Below are 14244 nucleotides of genomic sequence, written 5' to 3' on the forward strand. Positions count from 1 at the left end.
CCAGACCCAACAATTCAGAAGAGCTGAAGGCCACTATCAGAGCAACATGGGCTCTCATAACACCTGAGCAGTGCCACCGACTGATCGACTCCATGCCACACTGCATTGCTGCAGTAATCCAGGCCAAAGGAGCCCCAACTAAATATTGAGTGCTGTACATGCTCATACGTTTCATGTTCATACTTCTCAGTTGGCCAACATTTCTAAAAATATTTTTTTTTGCATTGGTCTTAATTGATATTCAAATTTTCTGGAATACTGAATTTGGGACTTTCATTAGTTGTCAGTTATAATCAAAATTAAAGGAAATAAACATTTGAAATATATCAGTCTGTGTGTAATGAATGGATCTAATATACAAGTTTCACTTTTTGAATGGTATTACTGAAATAAATCAACTTTTTCATGATATTCTAATTTTATGACCAGCACCTGTGTGTGTGTGTACATATATATATATATATATATATATATATATATATATATATATATATTTTTTTTTTTTTTTTTTTTTTATTAATTTTTTTTACTTTTAGTATAACAGGACATTTGAGGTTTTGTTTTGAGGTTTGACTTCATTTGAGTTCTTATGTGAAGTTTAACTCAATAAAAGTTGAATTCAGTCATTTTAATCTGAATGAATGTCTTGAAGTTCAATTAGTAGCAGGTTTATTGTATCGATAAGTATCCGGTGAATGAGTAGTACCTGATACTGTGTGGATGTTCGGGGCTGAACACTATTTATGTATATGTTTTATTACAATTCTAGAAAGAATAGTTTGAAGTGGAAAGGTTTAAATGTTGGACTTGTGGGTATGATATGGGTTGGAATATATCCAGGCAATTATTCACTGCTCCCAATATGATCCTTTGTATGTGAATGAAGAACTTGTTCACTGCAACATCAGTCCACTTCAGTCACGCTGATAATTACAATCAAATGTAGGAGCCATCAATCAGTCAATCAACCAAAACTGTACATGTTGAGGAGATGGATTACATGCTTAAGGCTGGTCCCAGACTAAAAAGCATGTTTGAGTTGTCCTAACTGAAAGTAACTGAAGCATCTTAAAATATGTCAGCCATTGTTTTGTCTCAGGATGCACACCAGTAATGCTTTAGTTTTTACTAAGGCATTTTAATAGAAACTGTTTAAATAGCCTAATTTAACTAAGACCTAGTCCTGGTTTAAGATAATCTCTGTCTGTGAAACTGGTCCTAGGTGTTTTATGCGAGAGTGAAGCTTTGCATCAATAGCACCGTTTCCTGACCTCACTACATCTCCACATAAACTAATCTAAGTTAAATTTCAAAATGTAAACTTTTGTACTACTAATAAACATTTGAATTCTACTTGGTTGTAGATTAAACCCATTTTAAGAGCAAATGAACAAATGCAGTCTGAAGATTTACTTCATATAAATGCCTTTTATTTGTCATTAGTAATACTTATTGTTGTTGCAAGGTCCCCACAAATCATGGGAATGCATGTTTATTATGCAAATGATATGCATATAATATTCAAATTAGGTCCCTGTAAGTCATGTTCATCTGATTTTTCAGAGGTCCCCATTAAGCATGGTCTAGTCATTACTTCATCAGTTCAGGTGTCTGAAGTCGTGTATAGACTTAAAGCTGTGGTTAGTGTCCCTGATTTTTTTTTCAGACCTTTAAACCCTTTAGAAAGGGTCCTCCCCGTGTGTGTGCATGTGTGATTGTGTGTGCATGTGTGAGTGCGTGTGTGAGTGTGTGCATGTGTGATTGTGTGTGTGTGTGATAGTGTGTGTGTGCGCGCGCCTGATAGTGTGTGTGTGCGTGCGTGTGTGCGTGTGTGCGTGTGCGAGTGTGTGTGTGTGTGTGTGTGCGCATGCGTGTGTGTGTGCGTGTTTGAGTGTGTGTGTGTGTGTGCGCGCGCTTGTGTGTGTTTGAGTGTGTGTGTGTGCGTGTGTGATAGTGTGATAGTGCGTGTGTGCATGAGTGTGTGCGTGTGTGTGTGTGTGTGTGTGTGTTAGAAGGTGACAGTTGAGATTCAAATTCATGAACATTCCGTCATTGTAAGTCTATGGGATTTTTTTTGTCTGCTTTTTCGTCCGCTGTGTGAACATCGTAGGTCCGATCACTTAGAAAAGATACAGCACTCCTCTCCTCAATGATCCGGTCGATTTGAGACCTCATTCATGGGTCTGTGACAAACAGTGAATGAACTTAACTCATCTTTATTTTTTCTGTATTTTCTCTGCAGTCTTTCCAACTGTTATATTGGAGAGAAAGGCTGTGCTGCTCTGAGTTCAGCTCTGAGATCAAACCCCTCACACCTGACTGAACTGAATCTGAACAATAATAAACCAGGAGACTCAGGAGTGAAGCTGCTTTCTGCTCTACTGGAGGATCCACACTGTAAACTACAGAAACTACAGTAAGTGTTATTATATTATTAAACACAAAAACTGTGTGAAAATACTGCCAAACAAAAAAAACATTTTGTCACTTTAATTATCTTCAAGTCATTTCCAAACAGTGTGACTTTATTCTGTGAAACATAAAAGAAGATATTTTGAGAAATGTTTTTGTCCACACAATAGAAAGCATTGATACCAAAACTTTAGTCGTCAACAACATTCAAAATATGATCTATTGTGTTTGACAGAAGAAAGAAGGTCATACAGGTCAGGAACGACATGCAGGGAAGTACATTATGACACTTTATATTTTGAGTGAGCGATTCCCTTAAGAATCAAAATGTAAATGATCAAACACAATGATTATACTGAATATAATTCTATGAATTCAAGACTAATGTATGTTTGTATAAACCAGGGGTGCCCAACAGGTCGATCGTGAAGGCAATGCTGGTAGATCACGCTTTAGGTCACTGGTTCTCAGCCGGGGGGCGCGAGATAACTTAAAACTAAAATATAATATATTCACTAATGTTATGACTAATATATTAAATAATGTAAATATATAAATAAAAGCACCACCTCTCTAGGTATTCTGTGATATTCTGTGTTTCGGAGCAGCAGACCGTTTCTCATCTGTGTGAAATACAGACTGAACGGCTCAAAACCTCTGGATGAGCAGATGATACACAATACAGCTCTCGGCTGGATAAAAGAAGCCAGGGTCACACTAGTAGTCTAAAGTTTTGATGGATGATGATTGTCATCAAGGTAAAGATGATTACAGTGACATACAGGATGGTGCATTAGGTGTGTGTTGTGTCTGTTATTTGATGCACAAACGAACCGTGTGTATTTGTGCTCTCGGTGCACTGATCACTATAATATCATATTTCTGCTTGAACACAGCTCAGGATATTCACCTAGTTGAATACACAGAGTTTTATAGTGGATGCTCGTGTGTTTTGGAGAAGTTTGTGAGGATCAGTGGTGCTCATGTACATACGGGCATCAGACGCTCCAAACAGCTTGTTCTGACAGAGGAAATATTCACTGATGGTGTCGAGCTGCCTTCAGATCGCTGAGTTCAGAGATACATACTTTTACATACTTTGTAGATATTCTATGCAACTTAAGTGACATTGGAATGCTTAAATCTTTCTTGAATTTGCTTTGTTTAAATTTACATGAAAGTACAAAGGTTTTAGTGAATAGAAAAGTTTGGGCTTGCAGTATTGATTTAGAGAAGAGGGGGTCTTGGAGTAAAAAAAAGGTTGAGAACCACTGCTTTAGGTAAATGCAGGCACAGTTTTATGGGGTACTAAGAATTGAACATTATTATTTTTTTTTTATAAAAATTTTACTTAATGCAATATAAAGATACATCCCAACCAGCTTTTTTATTTAGGCCTATTTATTTTACATGCATTGTATTATTTATTTATTTATTTTCCACTTGGTAGATCTCGGTAAATTTCTCATTTGAAAAGTAGATGCCCACTCAAAAAAGTGTGGGCACCCCTGGTATATACACGTATTGTGCCTTCACGCGCTATCGGAGTAATCGTGAATACGAGTTTCCTAATCGGAAATTGGACGTGAACGCCCTTTCAAGTCATATTTCCTACTGGGAAATTCAGAAATAATTTTGATACCAGAGTTTCTGAATTGGGCGGGTCATAAACTTTAAACATGGTGGAGGGGACATCCATTGCTGCTGTCTGTTCTCACAACAACTACATCCCTTTGTCTTGTCGCTTAAGTAGTGTATTTATAGGCTAGATATGAACGATCATTCAAAGCATATTTTATGTTTTATAAGCAGTGAAATAAGCATGTATTTGACTGAAATTCCAGGATTGTCAGAAAACTGCATGTATAGCGTGGTGAATGTTTATATGTTTGTCAACCAATGGGAGCCTACATTTTATTATTTCCGACATTGAAGCACTTGAATACAACAAGCTCGTAATCATGACTTCATAAGTGGGAAATCGGAAATTTATGATAGCACGTGAAGGCAGCATTATAGACCAATGAACAACAAAGTACATAAGTGTCAGCCAAAATGAAACATACAGATACATTTTAATCTGTTTGAAGAGTATCTATATCAGAGTAAACAGCACTCATAAATGCTACTTTTTCCTCTGTCAGGTTTGCACCTCTCTCTCTTAGATTCATCTTTGAGCAGTTGATGTTATGTATTTATTATCTCTGACTCTGAATTGGATTCTTATTCTTTAATTATGTAATTAACATGATACATTCTTACCTGACAAATAAACTGTTATTTATTCTTCGCTCTTCTGAAATCATAATGACTAGTAGATCATGTGGAGGCTGATGTTTCCTCAAATCTGTGTCCAGGACAGAACAGACTAAAGGCTCATGGATGAATGGAGCAGTAGCACGTCATCAGAGACCTTTTGATTTCTGTCTATCACTGATTAGCAAGTTGTACTTGTAGCATATATAAGTGCTATAATTATAAATAAAAATAGTGCACCAATATCAGAAAATCTTAGTTTGGCTCAAGGAGGAAAAGGTGAAATTCAATGATACACAGAGTCAAGGCTGCAGTGCAATTGTGAATTGTATTACATATAAGACAACAAACATTTACAATATTTACAAGTGCACATAGGAAGTATTCAGTTCAAAGTTATTAATGAACATACAGCAATCTCAGAATTCAAAATTCTCTCAATCATAAACAGTGCTTGAAGCCGCAGCAGTTCACAACACATAGTCCTCAAGACAGGCAGAGTCCATGGAGTCCAGGATGGAACAGTTCATAAGCTCAGTACCAATATGTAAATGTATGAAAATGTGTCTGAATGATTGGCCGGGACTCTTCAACGTCAGGTAAGTGGGTTTCAAGTGAGGTCACAATTGAAGATCTTGTTGCAGAGCTTTGTGGAAAAGGTGCAACAGAATCATTGTCACTTGGGGCTGTCGGTAAGGCGGACCCCACAATGTCACCGGCCGTTGGATCTTGTTCACCTCCACTCACTCTTTCCACACTGAACTTCATTGGAAACTGGGGAAAATTCCCAAGGGTGGCAAGTTCAGCATCCTCATCCTCAAAGATATCAACTTGGTCAGTACAGTTTCTACTCTGGCTGCGAGTATGGGGTTTTTGAATAGTAAGATCTTCTAGGAAGTCCTCTGTAACAGAAGCCGATAGGAAGCCACAGGGCAAGAGCAAATCACGATGGAGCGTGCGGTTAGGTCCCTCCCTGGTCTCTGGTTTCACAATATAAACAAAGTTCCCCAGCACGGTTCACAACCACATACACCTCTTGTTCCCACTTGTCTTCGAGCTTGTGTTTTCCTCGGATTCTGACGTTCCGAACAAGGACTCTGTCCCCAACATCCAAGCTTGCAGGTTTTACACATTGATCGAAACTATTTCTGTTCCTTTTAGCTGACTTCTGAGCATACTGGCATGTAAGCTTATAGCTCTCCTCGAGACGTGATCTTAAGTCCTTCACATACTGAGAGTGAGAGGAAGATGGAGAGTCACGGACTGGCAACCCGAAAGCTAAGTCAACCGGGAGCCGTGGCAATCGTCCAAATAGGAGTTCATAAGATGTGAATCCTGTTACCTCATTCCGCGTGCAATTATACGCATGGACAAGAGGTTTAACGTACTCCCTCCACTTAGCCTTCTGTTTGCTCTCAAGAGTTCCCAGCATGTTTAACAGCGTCCGGTTGAAGCGCTCAACAGGGTTACCCATGTGGTGGTATGGAGTGGTGCGAGTTTTCTTAATGCCAGCTACATCGCAGAGCTCCTTAATCAGCTTAGATTCAAATTCTGGCCCTTGGTCAGAATGTAGGCGCTCTGGAATGCCATAGCAAACCATGAAGTCATTCCACAGACATTTTGCCACAGTTTTAGCCTTCTGGGGCCGGATTCACGAAAATCTTCTTAAGAAATAAGTTAAGAAATTTCTTAAGATAAATTATAAGAAGTTCGTAAGAATGTTCTTAAGTGCAATTCTTGAAAAATTCTTAATAAGTTCTCAAATATATTCTTAAGAACATCTTAATTTTTTTCTTAAGAAGAAAATGACAGTCTAAACTCTTTATTGTCTTTTTGCGCTTCCTGCAGATTACCCTAATAATCATTTTTTTTGTCGCGATTTTGACTGGCGCTCAGCTTTACATTTTTAATGCGGCATGTTTTTGAACAGCCTGTCTCAAGCCGCAGTGATCTGTTGATTCAGTTTTGTAGTGCTGTGTTTTTGCTCTCATCCGAGTGAACGCTTCCGGTATGTGTGACCGTTACACAGTCATATGCGCTGCATACTGCCAAAGATTATGTCGTATTTATAAGCTAAAATAATAGCGTCCAGTTAAAGTTACCTATCTTACTCGTTTTTGTAGAGTTGCTACTGAGTTTTGAAGTTAGCAAACAGTAGTGTCACACACAGGCTAATCATGACCGATCATTGTTTACATTATCAGTCATCGCTGTCGCTTCAGAAAACTCGCGCACATCGCTATTAATAGTCATATGTATTAGGCTATATGTAGCTAACGTTATTGTAATGCTTAAATATAACAATTATTTTGAAATAACCCAATAAATTCATTAAATAATTCTTACTGTTTTGGATTTAAGACAAGTCTGGGGCTGTCCTACATTTAAGAAGTTATTTACGATGATTTTTAAGAAGATTCTTTTCAAGAATTTGAATTCTTCTTCATTTTTGTCTTAAGAACAATCTTAAGAAAAAAGATAAGAATATTCTTAAGAAGAATGTTTGGGAATACAAAATATTCTTAACTTTTTTCTTAAGTTAAAAAATAAGAAGAAAATGGCAGTTAAGAAGAAATTTCTTCTTAAGAATGTTTCGTGAATCCGGCCCCTGGTTCGCAGTTGGAATAGCGACGGCAAATTTGGTGAAATGATCAGTAAGCACCAAAATATTATTTATGTTGCTGCTATCCGGTTCAAGTGTTAGAAAATCCATACATACTAGTTCCAAAGGACGACTGGTTTGAATATTTACGAGAGGAGCTGCCTTCTCTGGAAGAGTCTTGCTCCTTACACACCGACCACAGGTTTTGATGAAGTTCTCAACGTTAACGGCCATTTTTGGCCAGAAGAAGCGCTGCCGCACCAAATCCAGGGTTCGCTCTATACCCATGTGCCCCATGTCACTATGGAGACTCTTCAGCACGGTAGAACGCAACACTGGGGGCAGAACAAGCTGAAGGACAAGTTTATCTTCATCCTGTCTTCTCCTGTATAAAACTCCATTTTCCAGCTCCAATCGATTCTACTCCCGTAACAACAATGGGAGCTCTGGAAGTTCCTCTCTAACAGTGGAAGAAACCTTTTCCCCCGTCTCAAGCTGGAAGATGACTTCTCGAATTGCTGGGTCGGCACGCTGCTCTTCTTTCAGGTCAGCGTGGGTCAAAGGAGAAATGACAGGAAGGCCATGTGACTCTTCCTCAGCAAAACAGTCAGGAATAATATTAGTGTAGGATATCAGAGACTGAATCAGACAATTTTAAGATGCATCAGAACACTGAAACCTGAGGAGCTGGAATGCAGAGAGGCCTTAAGGAACAGGACGTCATAAATCTAGTTTGAAGCAAGCAATCCCAACTAGCAAGCCTCTTTCACAAAACAACTTGCAACACTGAGGAAAAAGAAACACTTATTGATAATTCCAATTCAAGAAGGAGAATGTCAAATTTGTTGCAAGTAATCAAGACTGATGTTCACATGTAAACCTGTGATAGGAAATCACTAGCTACAGACTCTCTCGGGCGAGTCTCCACACATAGAAGACAGTCCAAACCAACATTCCTTTGTCTAAAGAACATGCCTTCGTTCTCCTTAGAACTATACAAAGACTTTCTTCTCCATATGCACATAAAATCATCCTAAAAGGACATTTTTATGTTGTACCCACATATCATGTTTTAACCGGTTACCGTTCACCAGAGCAACGCTCTTTGTTTGCATGTGTCATTGTTTTCTAATAGAATAAATGAAACGGGACAAAGTTAATCTTGACAAACTATATATCATTCTGAGGGTCTAAGCCTCAAGCATCGACGACAGATCGCTGTTTTTCGATGGAAAGCTTATAAGGAATGTATTTGCTACATTTGTTTAAGCAGTACACATCCAAACACGCAGAGTAAAAAAGCCGTACGTACCTTTATCTCTGTAATAACGAGCCACAAACGCGTCCACTGCTGAAATCCTAGTTTAGTTAGAGAGGTAAGGGTCCACAGAACAACATCCAGCGAGCACTTTTAGTCCAGCGAAACAATAACGTTGTAATAAGGATGAATAGTCCTTTGTTTACGTTTCATTTCTTCAGAGAGTTATTGTTCGCGTCCGTTATGGAATAAATTACGCTCAAAAACAGCGTCTTGGTGGTAAAAAAACAACACGGTGTTGCAGCATACGGTTTTACAAACATAATGAGACCGTCCACGGAAAAAAAAGTCTCAGAAAAGCGGAATATAGTTTATTTGAATTTGGCGCTCCCTCCAGTCAGCCATGACGCGGGCTGTGACGCTGTCATCTGAGCGGGGCGTAACTTAGCGATCTGCTTTATCCATAAAAAACTGTTTGTTTTTTTTCTTCTACATTTTTTATATGTGTGTGTGTGTATTGTGTGGGGAATGTGGCCGTATCTGCATGATTATAATCTGTATGGACGGACATCAGCGTGTTTATTAGCGACTCTATGACGGCTATCATTGTGATTCATTGATCAGCTATTATTGATTATATGGCCCATCTGTATGATTATCATCTGAATGGAAGCACATCAGCGTGTGTTTACTGACTCTATGACCATGTCTGGCAATATCACTTCATGTCTGGCAATCAGAATACTTCAGTATACATACTATATACAAAGCATTTTTTTTCTATTTTTCTTTTCCTTTTTTATTACTATAATTAATTATTATATACTAAAATACTAAAAATAATTATTTTTGTATTTTTTAGTGCTCAAATAAATCTGTCTATTTTATAGTTGAAAAACTATGCAGGAATATGTATAATGACTAAAATAGTTTGTATAATTCTGAAATCCATTTGGTGGTTATTTTTCCTCAAACAGGGGGGTGGGGGGACTATAAATAGTTTCTGAAAAAATATTGCAGGAATCTCATTTTTCATGGTATCTTCTTCAAATTTGAAATATGAACTCATGAGACACATGGCTTTCGATCCATTACTTTTCTGGATTGCTCCAGGACTTATTTCATGTATTTGTATATGAAATAAGTTTCAGTGAAATGAAATAACATTCAGTGTGGAAAAATCAAACAGGGGGGTGGGGGGACTATAAATAGTTTCTGAAAAAATATTGCAGGAATCTCATTTTTCATGGTATCTTCTTCAAATTTGAAATATGAACTCATGAGACACATGGCTTTCGATCCATTACTTTTCTGGATTGCTCCAGGACTTATTTCATGTATTTGTATATGAAATAAGTTTCAGTGAAATGAAATAACATTCAGTGTGGAAAAATATTTTTCAAGGCACGTCAGTGCCTATAACTTTTTATCTTTTTGAGCATTATCAACTCTGGATGATAGATAGTAAAGCCCAGAGTCTCTTCTTTCCAAAGATACCAAATTTGTTTGTGTAAGCACACTTTGTCACAAACTGTTACCATTTTAATTTAGGTAGGTTATTTTCACCTGCGAGGCCCCAAATGGGGGTGAAGGTTAACAGGTTAATCAAATAATATGTATGTCTTTTTAATCATTATTGAATAGCTCAAGCCTTAAAGATAAATATTGCATATTTAGTATGTATGAGCTTGAAAATCCATGCTTTAAATGTTTCTCCCAATCAATTCTTTGTCAAATGTATCATAGTCTTGTTATAAAAATCAATGTTGAAAAGGTATACTTTGCACGAGCCTGTAAAGTTTGGACCTCTGACTGAACAGATAACAAGTTGATTTATGATTTGGTGGAGGAACAGACCAACACCCCAAGCAAGGACAGTATCTAATTGGTCAAGACATCCAGATGGGATGTGTCCAGAAGCGAGTTTAAAACTGTTGTCCCTCCTTCTTTCTTTTCTCTTTTTACACTCTTTTGTTCTCTCTTTTACGCCTCTCGTCCTCTCGTCCCTCTCACCGCGTGCTGCTCTTTGAGCGTGCTCTGGCCCACGTGCCATAATGAGAAGGAAAACAACTTAGTCTCGTTACATCCTTTTAATTTTATTCTTTTACTTTAGTTTCTTTTCTTTCCGTGGAGTTTCGTGTGTTAATGTAAGTTTGATACAAAGTCCAGCTTCGACTGCACTCCTTCAAACTTCCAGCAAGCCAACGCCCAAAGACCTCACTACAAAGACTACTGAACCTCCAGCCAATCAGCCACTTCGGGGGAACCGCCTTTCTGCAAGGAGACACAAAGGAAACCCCTAACAAGGCAAAGCACGCAAGCTACACCTCCAAATTCTAACTGAATCAGGTGCAGTTAATATAAATCTTAGCCTCATTGAGAAACTCAAAACGAGGGTTAAATAAGTGATTGATGGTTGTTCAGGTCTATGCAATAGCACATATTGCTGTGAACTTGGGATTTCACATTTTCATTCTCTTAAACTCATCCTTTCCTCACTTTCTCTCTTTCTGCAACGCGTGAATGCTTGTGTTCATATGTTAGATTAGTTTATATAAATAAATTCTAATTTATATTGAAAAGAGAAGTATCTTGTGTTTTCTGCTCACAAGTTAATGTCTTAATCTGTCGATTTCGTTACTGTGCTATTTAATAGTGTTTTCACTATATTTGGGATTTTAATATCCAGTGCAGAGTTTGTCGTTCTCGTTCAGTGAATCGCCGTAACACTGATTCTGTTCAAATCCCTATAAAATCATAAATGATTCCCTTTGAGCTAAATTAAACTATTTCTTTAAAGTACGTATTAATATTATATGTAATACCCTTACAATTAGCATGGGCAGAAAGAGACTCAACTAAGGTCACATCAAGTTGAGTGTAGTCAGCAGGACAGCATGATCTGACAAGACTGCTCTGACATATAGCAACCAATGTCTGGGGAGATTTCTGCAACTTCACCGGGGTCACACAATTGCTCCGCTAAGCGGTTCACCAGTTCCCATTCTTCACAGCTTGTAGCCTTATCCGGCACTTTATGGTAACATCTAGAAAGAGCATCGGCATCAAAGTTGTGTTTGCCAGCACGGTACTGCATCTTGAAGGAATACGTTGACAACGCAGCTAGCCACCGGTGGCCTGTGGCGTCCAATTTTGCTGAGGTCAAAACGTATGTAAGAGGATTATTGTCTGTAATAACTGTGAAGTTAGCACCATAAAGATAATCATGGAATTTCTCTGTGACACTCCATTTTATGGCCAGAAACTCAAGTTTGTGTGCCGGATATCGAGACTCACTCTGTGATAGGCCTCGGCTGGCATAGGCAATTACCCGAAGTTGATCATCCTGTTCTTGGTATAGAACGGCTCCCAAACCAATTATGCTGGCATCTGTGCGAAGGATGTAAGGCAACTTCGGATTGGCGAACCCAAGGACAGGAGCAGATGTTAGCTTAGAAATTGCTGTGTCAAAAGCAACTTGACAATCGGACGTCCATCTCTCCCCAAAAGACTGCTTCGGGTCCAGGAACTTTCCAGCAGGACTTTTATCTTTAATAGACTGACGGATGGGTGCATAGCCTCTAGTAAGGACATTGAGAGGTTTTACTATGGTGGCGTAATTGATGAACCTCCGATAGTACCCTGAAAACCCTAGGAAGGACCGTAGCTCTTTAAGATTTCGGGGGACTGGCCAGGATTTGAGAGCAGATATTTTTTCAGGGTCTGTTTCAACACCCTTTTCGGACACGACATGTCCAAGATAACGTACACTGGACTGGAAAATTTGCATTTTTCAGGGGACAGCTTCAAGCCGAATTCCTTCAGGCGGGTAAGTACTCGGAGTAAGCGCTTCTCATGTTCCTCTAAAGTGTCAGAGAAGATAATGATGTCATCTAGAAATACAAGGACTTCCCTGAGATTTAAATCCCCCATACACTTCTCCATAAGTCTTTGGAACATACTTGGAGCATTCGTAACACCTTGCGGCATCCGATTCCATTCCCAGAACCCCAGCGGTGTGACAAATGCAGTTTTAGCCTTATCAGCTTCACTCATTTGAATCTGATAATATCCAGACTTTAGATCTAGAACCGTGAACCATCTGGAGCCTGTTAATGCTGAAAACAACTCTTCAAGGTTCGGCGGGGATGGATAGGCCTGGCTCGAAGCTTGAAAGAGGTTTCATCGTGGAGCTTGATATGGTGTTTTACCTGATCCGTACAACCAAAATCAAGGTCGTGGTAAGAAAACACTTAAGGCATTTGCTTGAGCTTGGATGTTACTCGCTCCATCCATTCAGGTGGAATAGATGATTCTCCAAAATTTAACTCCAAAGTACTTCTTTGGGAACCTTCTTGGACTGGAGAAGTATTTAAGGTGTGATGGGCCAGGATGGTAGGTGATATACCAATATCAGCAATTACTGTCATCGGTGGAATGAGAACATCTTGCTCAGACTCGTTCCTAACGAGAACAGGAACTTTGTAGGGAGCATGAGTTGGAAGTGTAATGACACAACTCTGGACGCATAGGCCGCCAGGAAGAGGTGATATGGGGTGTTCAATCACAGCCCATTGAACTGTAGTTGGACTGTCTATTCTGGCAGAGCCTTCTAGAACAATGGTCTGACCAGAAGGGATCAGAACTGGTGTCTGAATCAACAACTTCACGGATCCTGCTCGACCCAGCTGGCTTAGTTGGCGCTTCAGTTGTAAGAGCTTTAGGACTGCACAGTACCCTTGGGCCGTAGGCTGAAAATTTGAGATGTCACTACTGGTGTATCACTCATATAAAGGCTCCAGAGTATTCATGCCAATAAGCACAATGGATGAACCCTCAGGATGACCATCGGGTACAACCAAGGCAAGAGTCGGTACATCAAATTCCTCTCCCAAGAACTCTTTGTGAAAACCTATGGTCATCTCTACATACCCCAGGTATGGCACTGACTGACCGGCAGCACCCTATACCTGGAGTAAATTATAAAGTGGCTTCACAGGGTGATCGCTGAGACTCTGGTTGTAAAAAGAAACTGGAATCGTGGTGACCTGCGAGCCAGTATCCAAAAGGCAGTGGTAGTTCTGTCCAGCAATCTGAACGACTGCAGAACAAATTTGAGCCCACCAGGCCCTTTGGAAGTTGTATGGTTGCATTCTTTATCTTGGACTGTGACATTTCTGCATACTTGACAATCTTCTTTTTTTCCTTGGGACGGATTTGGTCCCCTCTGGCCCCTGTCTGTCCCACAACAGGAACCGGACTCAGTTTAAATGAACGGAGTTGGAAGCGTTTTGTTGATTGCTAGTGAACTGTTTCTTTTTACGAGCAACCAGAGTAGGATTGGGTTCATTCTCACACTGAGGACGGATGTGGCCATCCTCACCACACCGAAAACAATAACCAGGTTTAGCCGGCGTAGGTGTGGATCAACTAGGCTGCTGATTGGTGGCCCTGGCATGTGGTTTACTGTAAGTGGAAGTTTTGGGGATAGAACTGGTCTTTGACTGGCTGGCCGTTAGCATAGCTAACTGTCGCTGGACATCAGCTAGTTGTTGAGCCCGTTGCTGGGTAATATTATCCAAAGCAGTAACTGCGGCCCCATCTTCAGGGTTAACACGAGCAAACTGGGCATGGGATGTAGCTTTCTGCCGTGTAGACCCCAAATATTGCTTCATTCAATGTGCTTTTGCTGCCTCTCGGTCCTCTTCAGTGCGCA

General features: G+C 39.5%; 1 protein-coding gene across 2 annotated transcripts in view; it reads left to right on the forward strand.

The window, feature by feature from the left end:
* Positions 1 to 14244, forward strand: part of LOC306874663 (NLR family CARD domain-containing protein 3-like) — a 59825-nt gene that overhangs the window by 20187 nt on the left and 25394 nt on the right. For both annotated transcript variants that reach the window (XM_079424866.1, XM_079424865.1), the window contains exon 7: positions 2243 to 2416. In XM_079424866.1, coding sequence (XP_079280992.1) covers positions 2243 to 2416 — 174 coding nt within the window. The remainder of the gene's footprint in view (positions 1 to 2242; positions 2417 to 14244) is intronic.

This window comes from Barbus barbus (genome assembly GCF_936440315.1).
Source record: "Barbus barbus genome assembly, chromosome: 9".
Classification (NCBI taxonomy): Eukaryota; Metazoa; Chordata; class Actinopteri; order Cypriniformes; family Cyprinidae; genus Barbus; species Barbus barbus.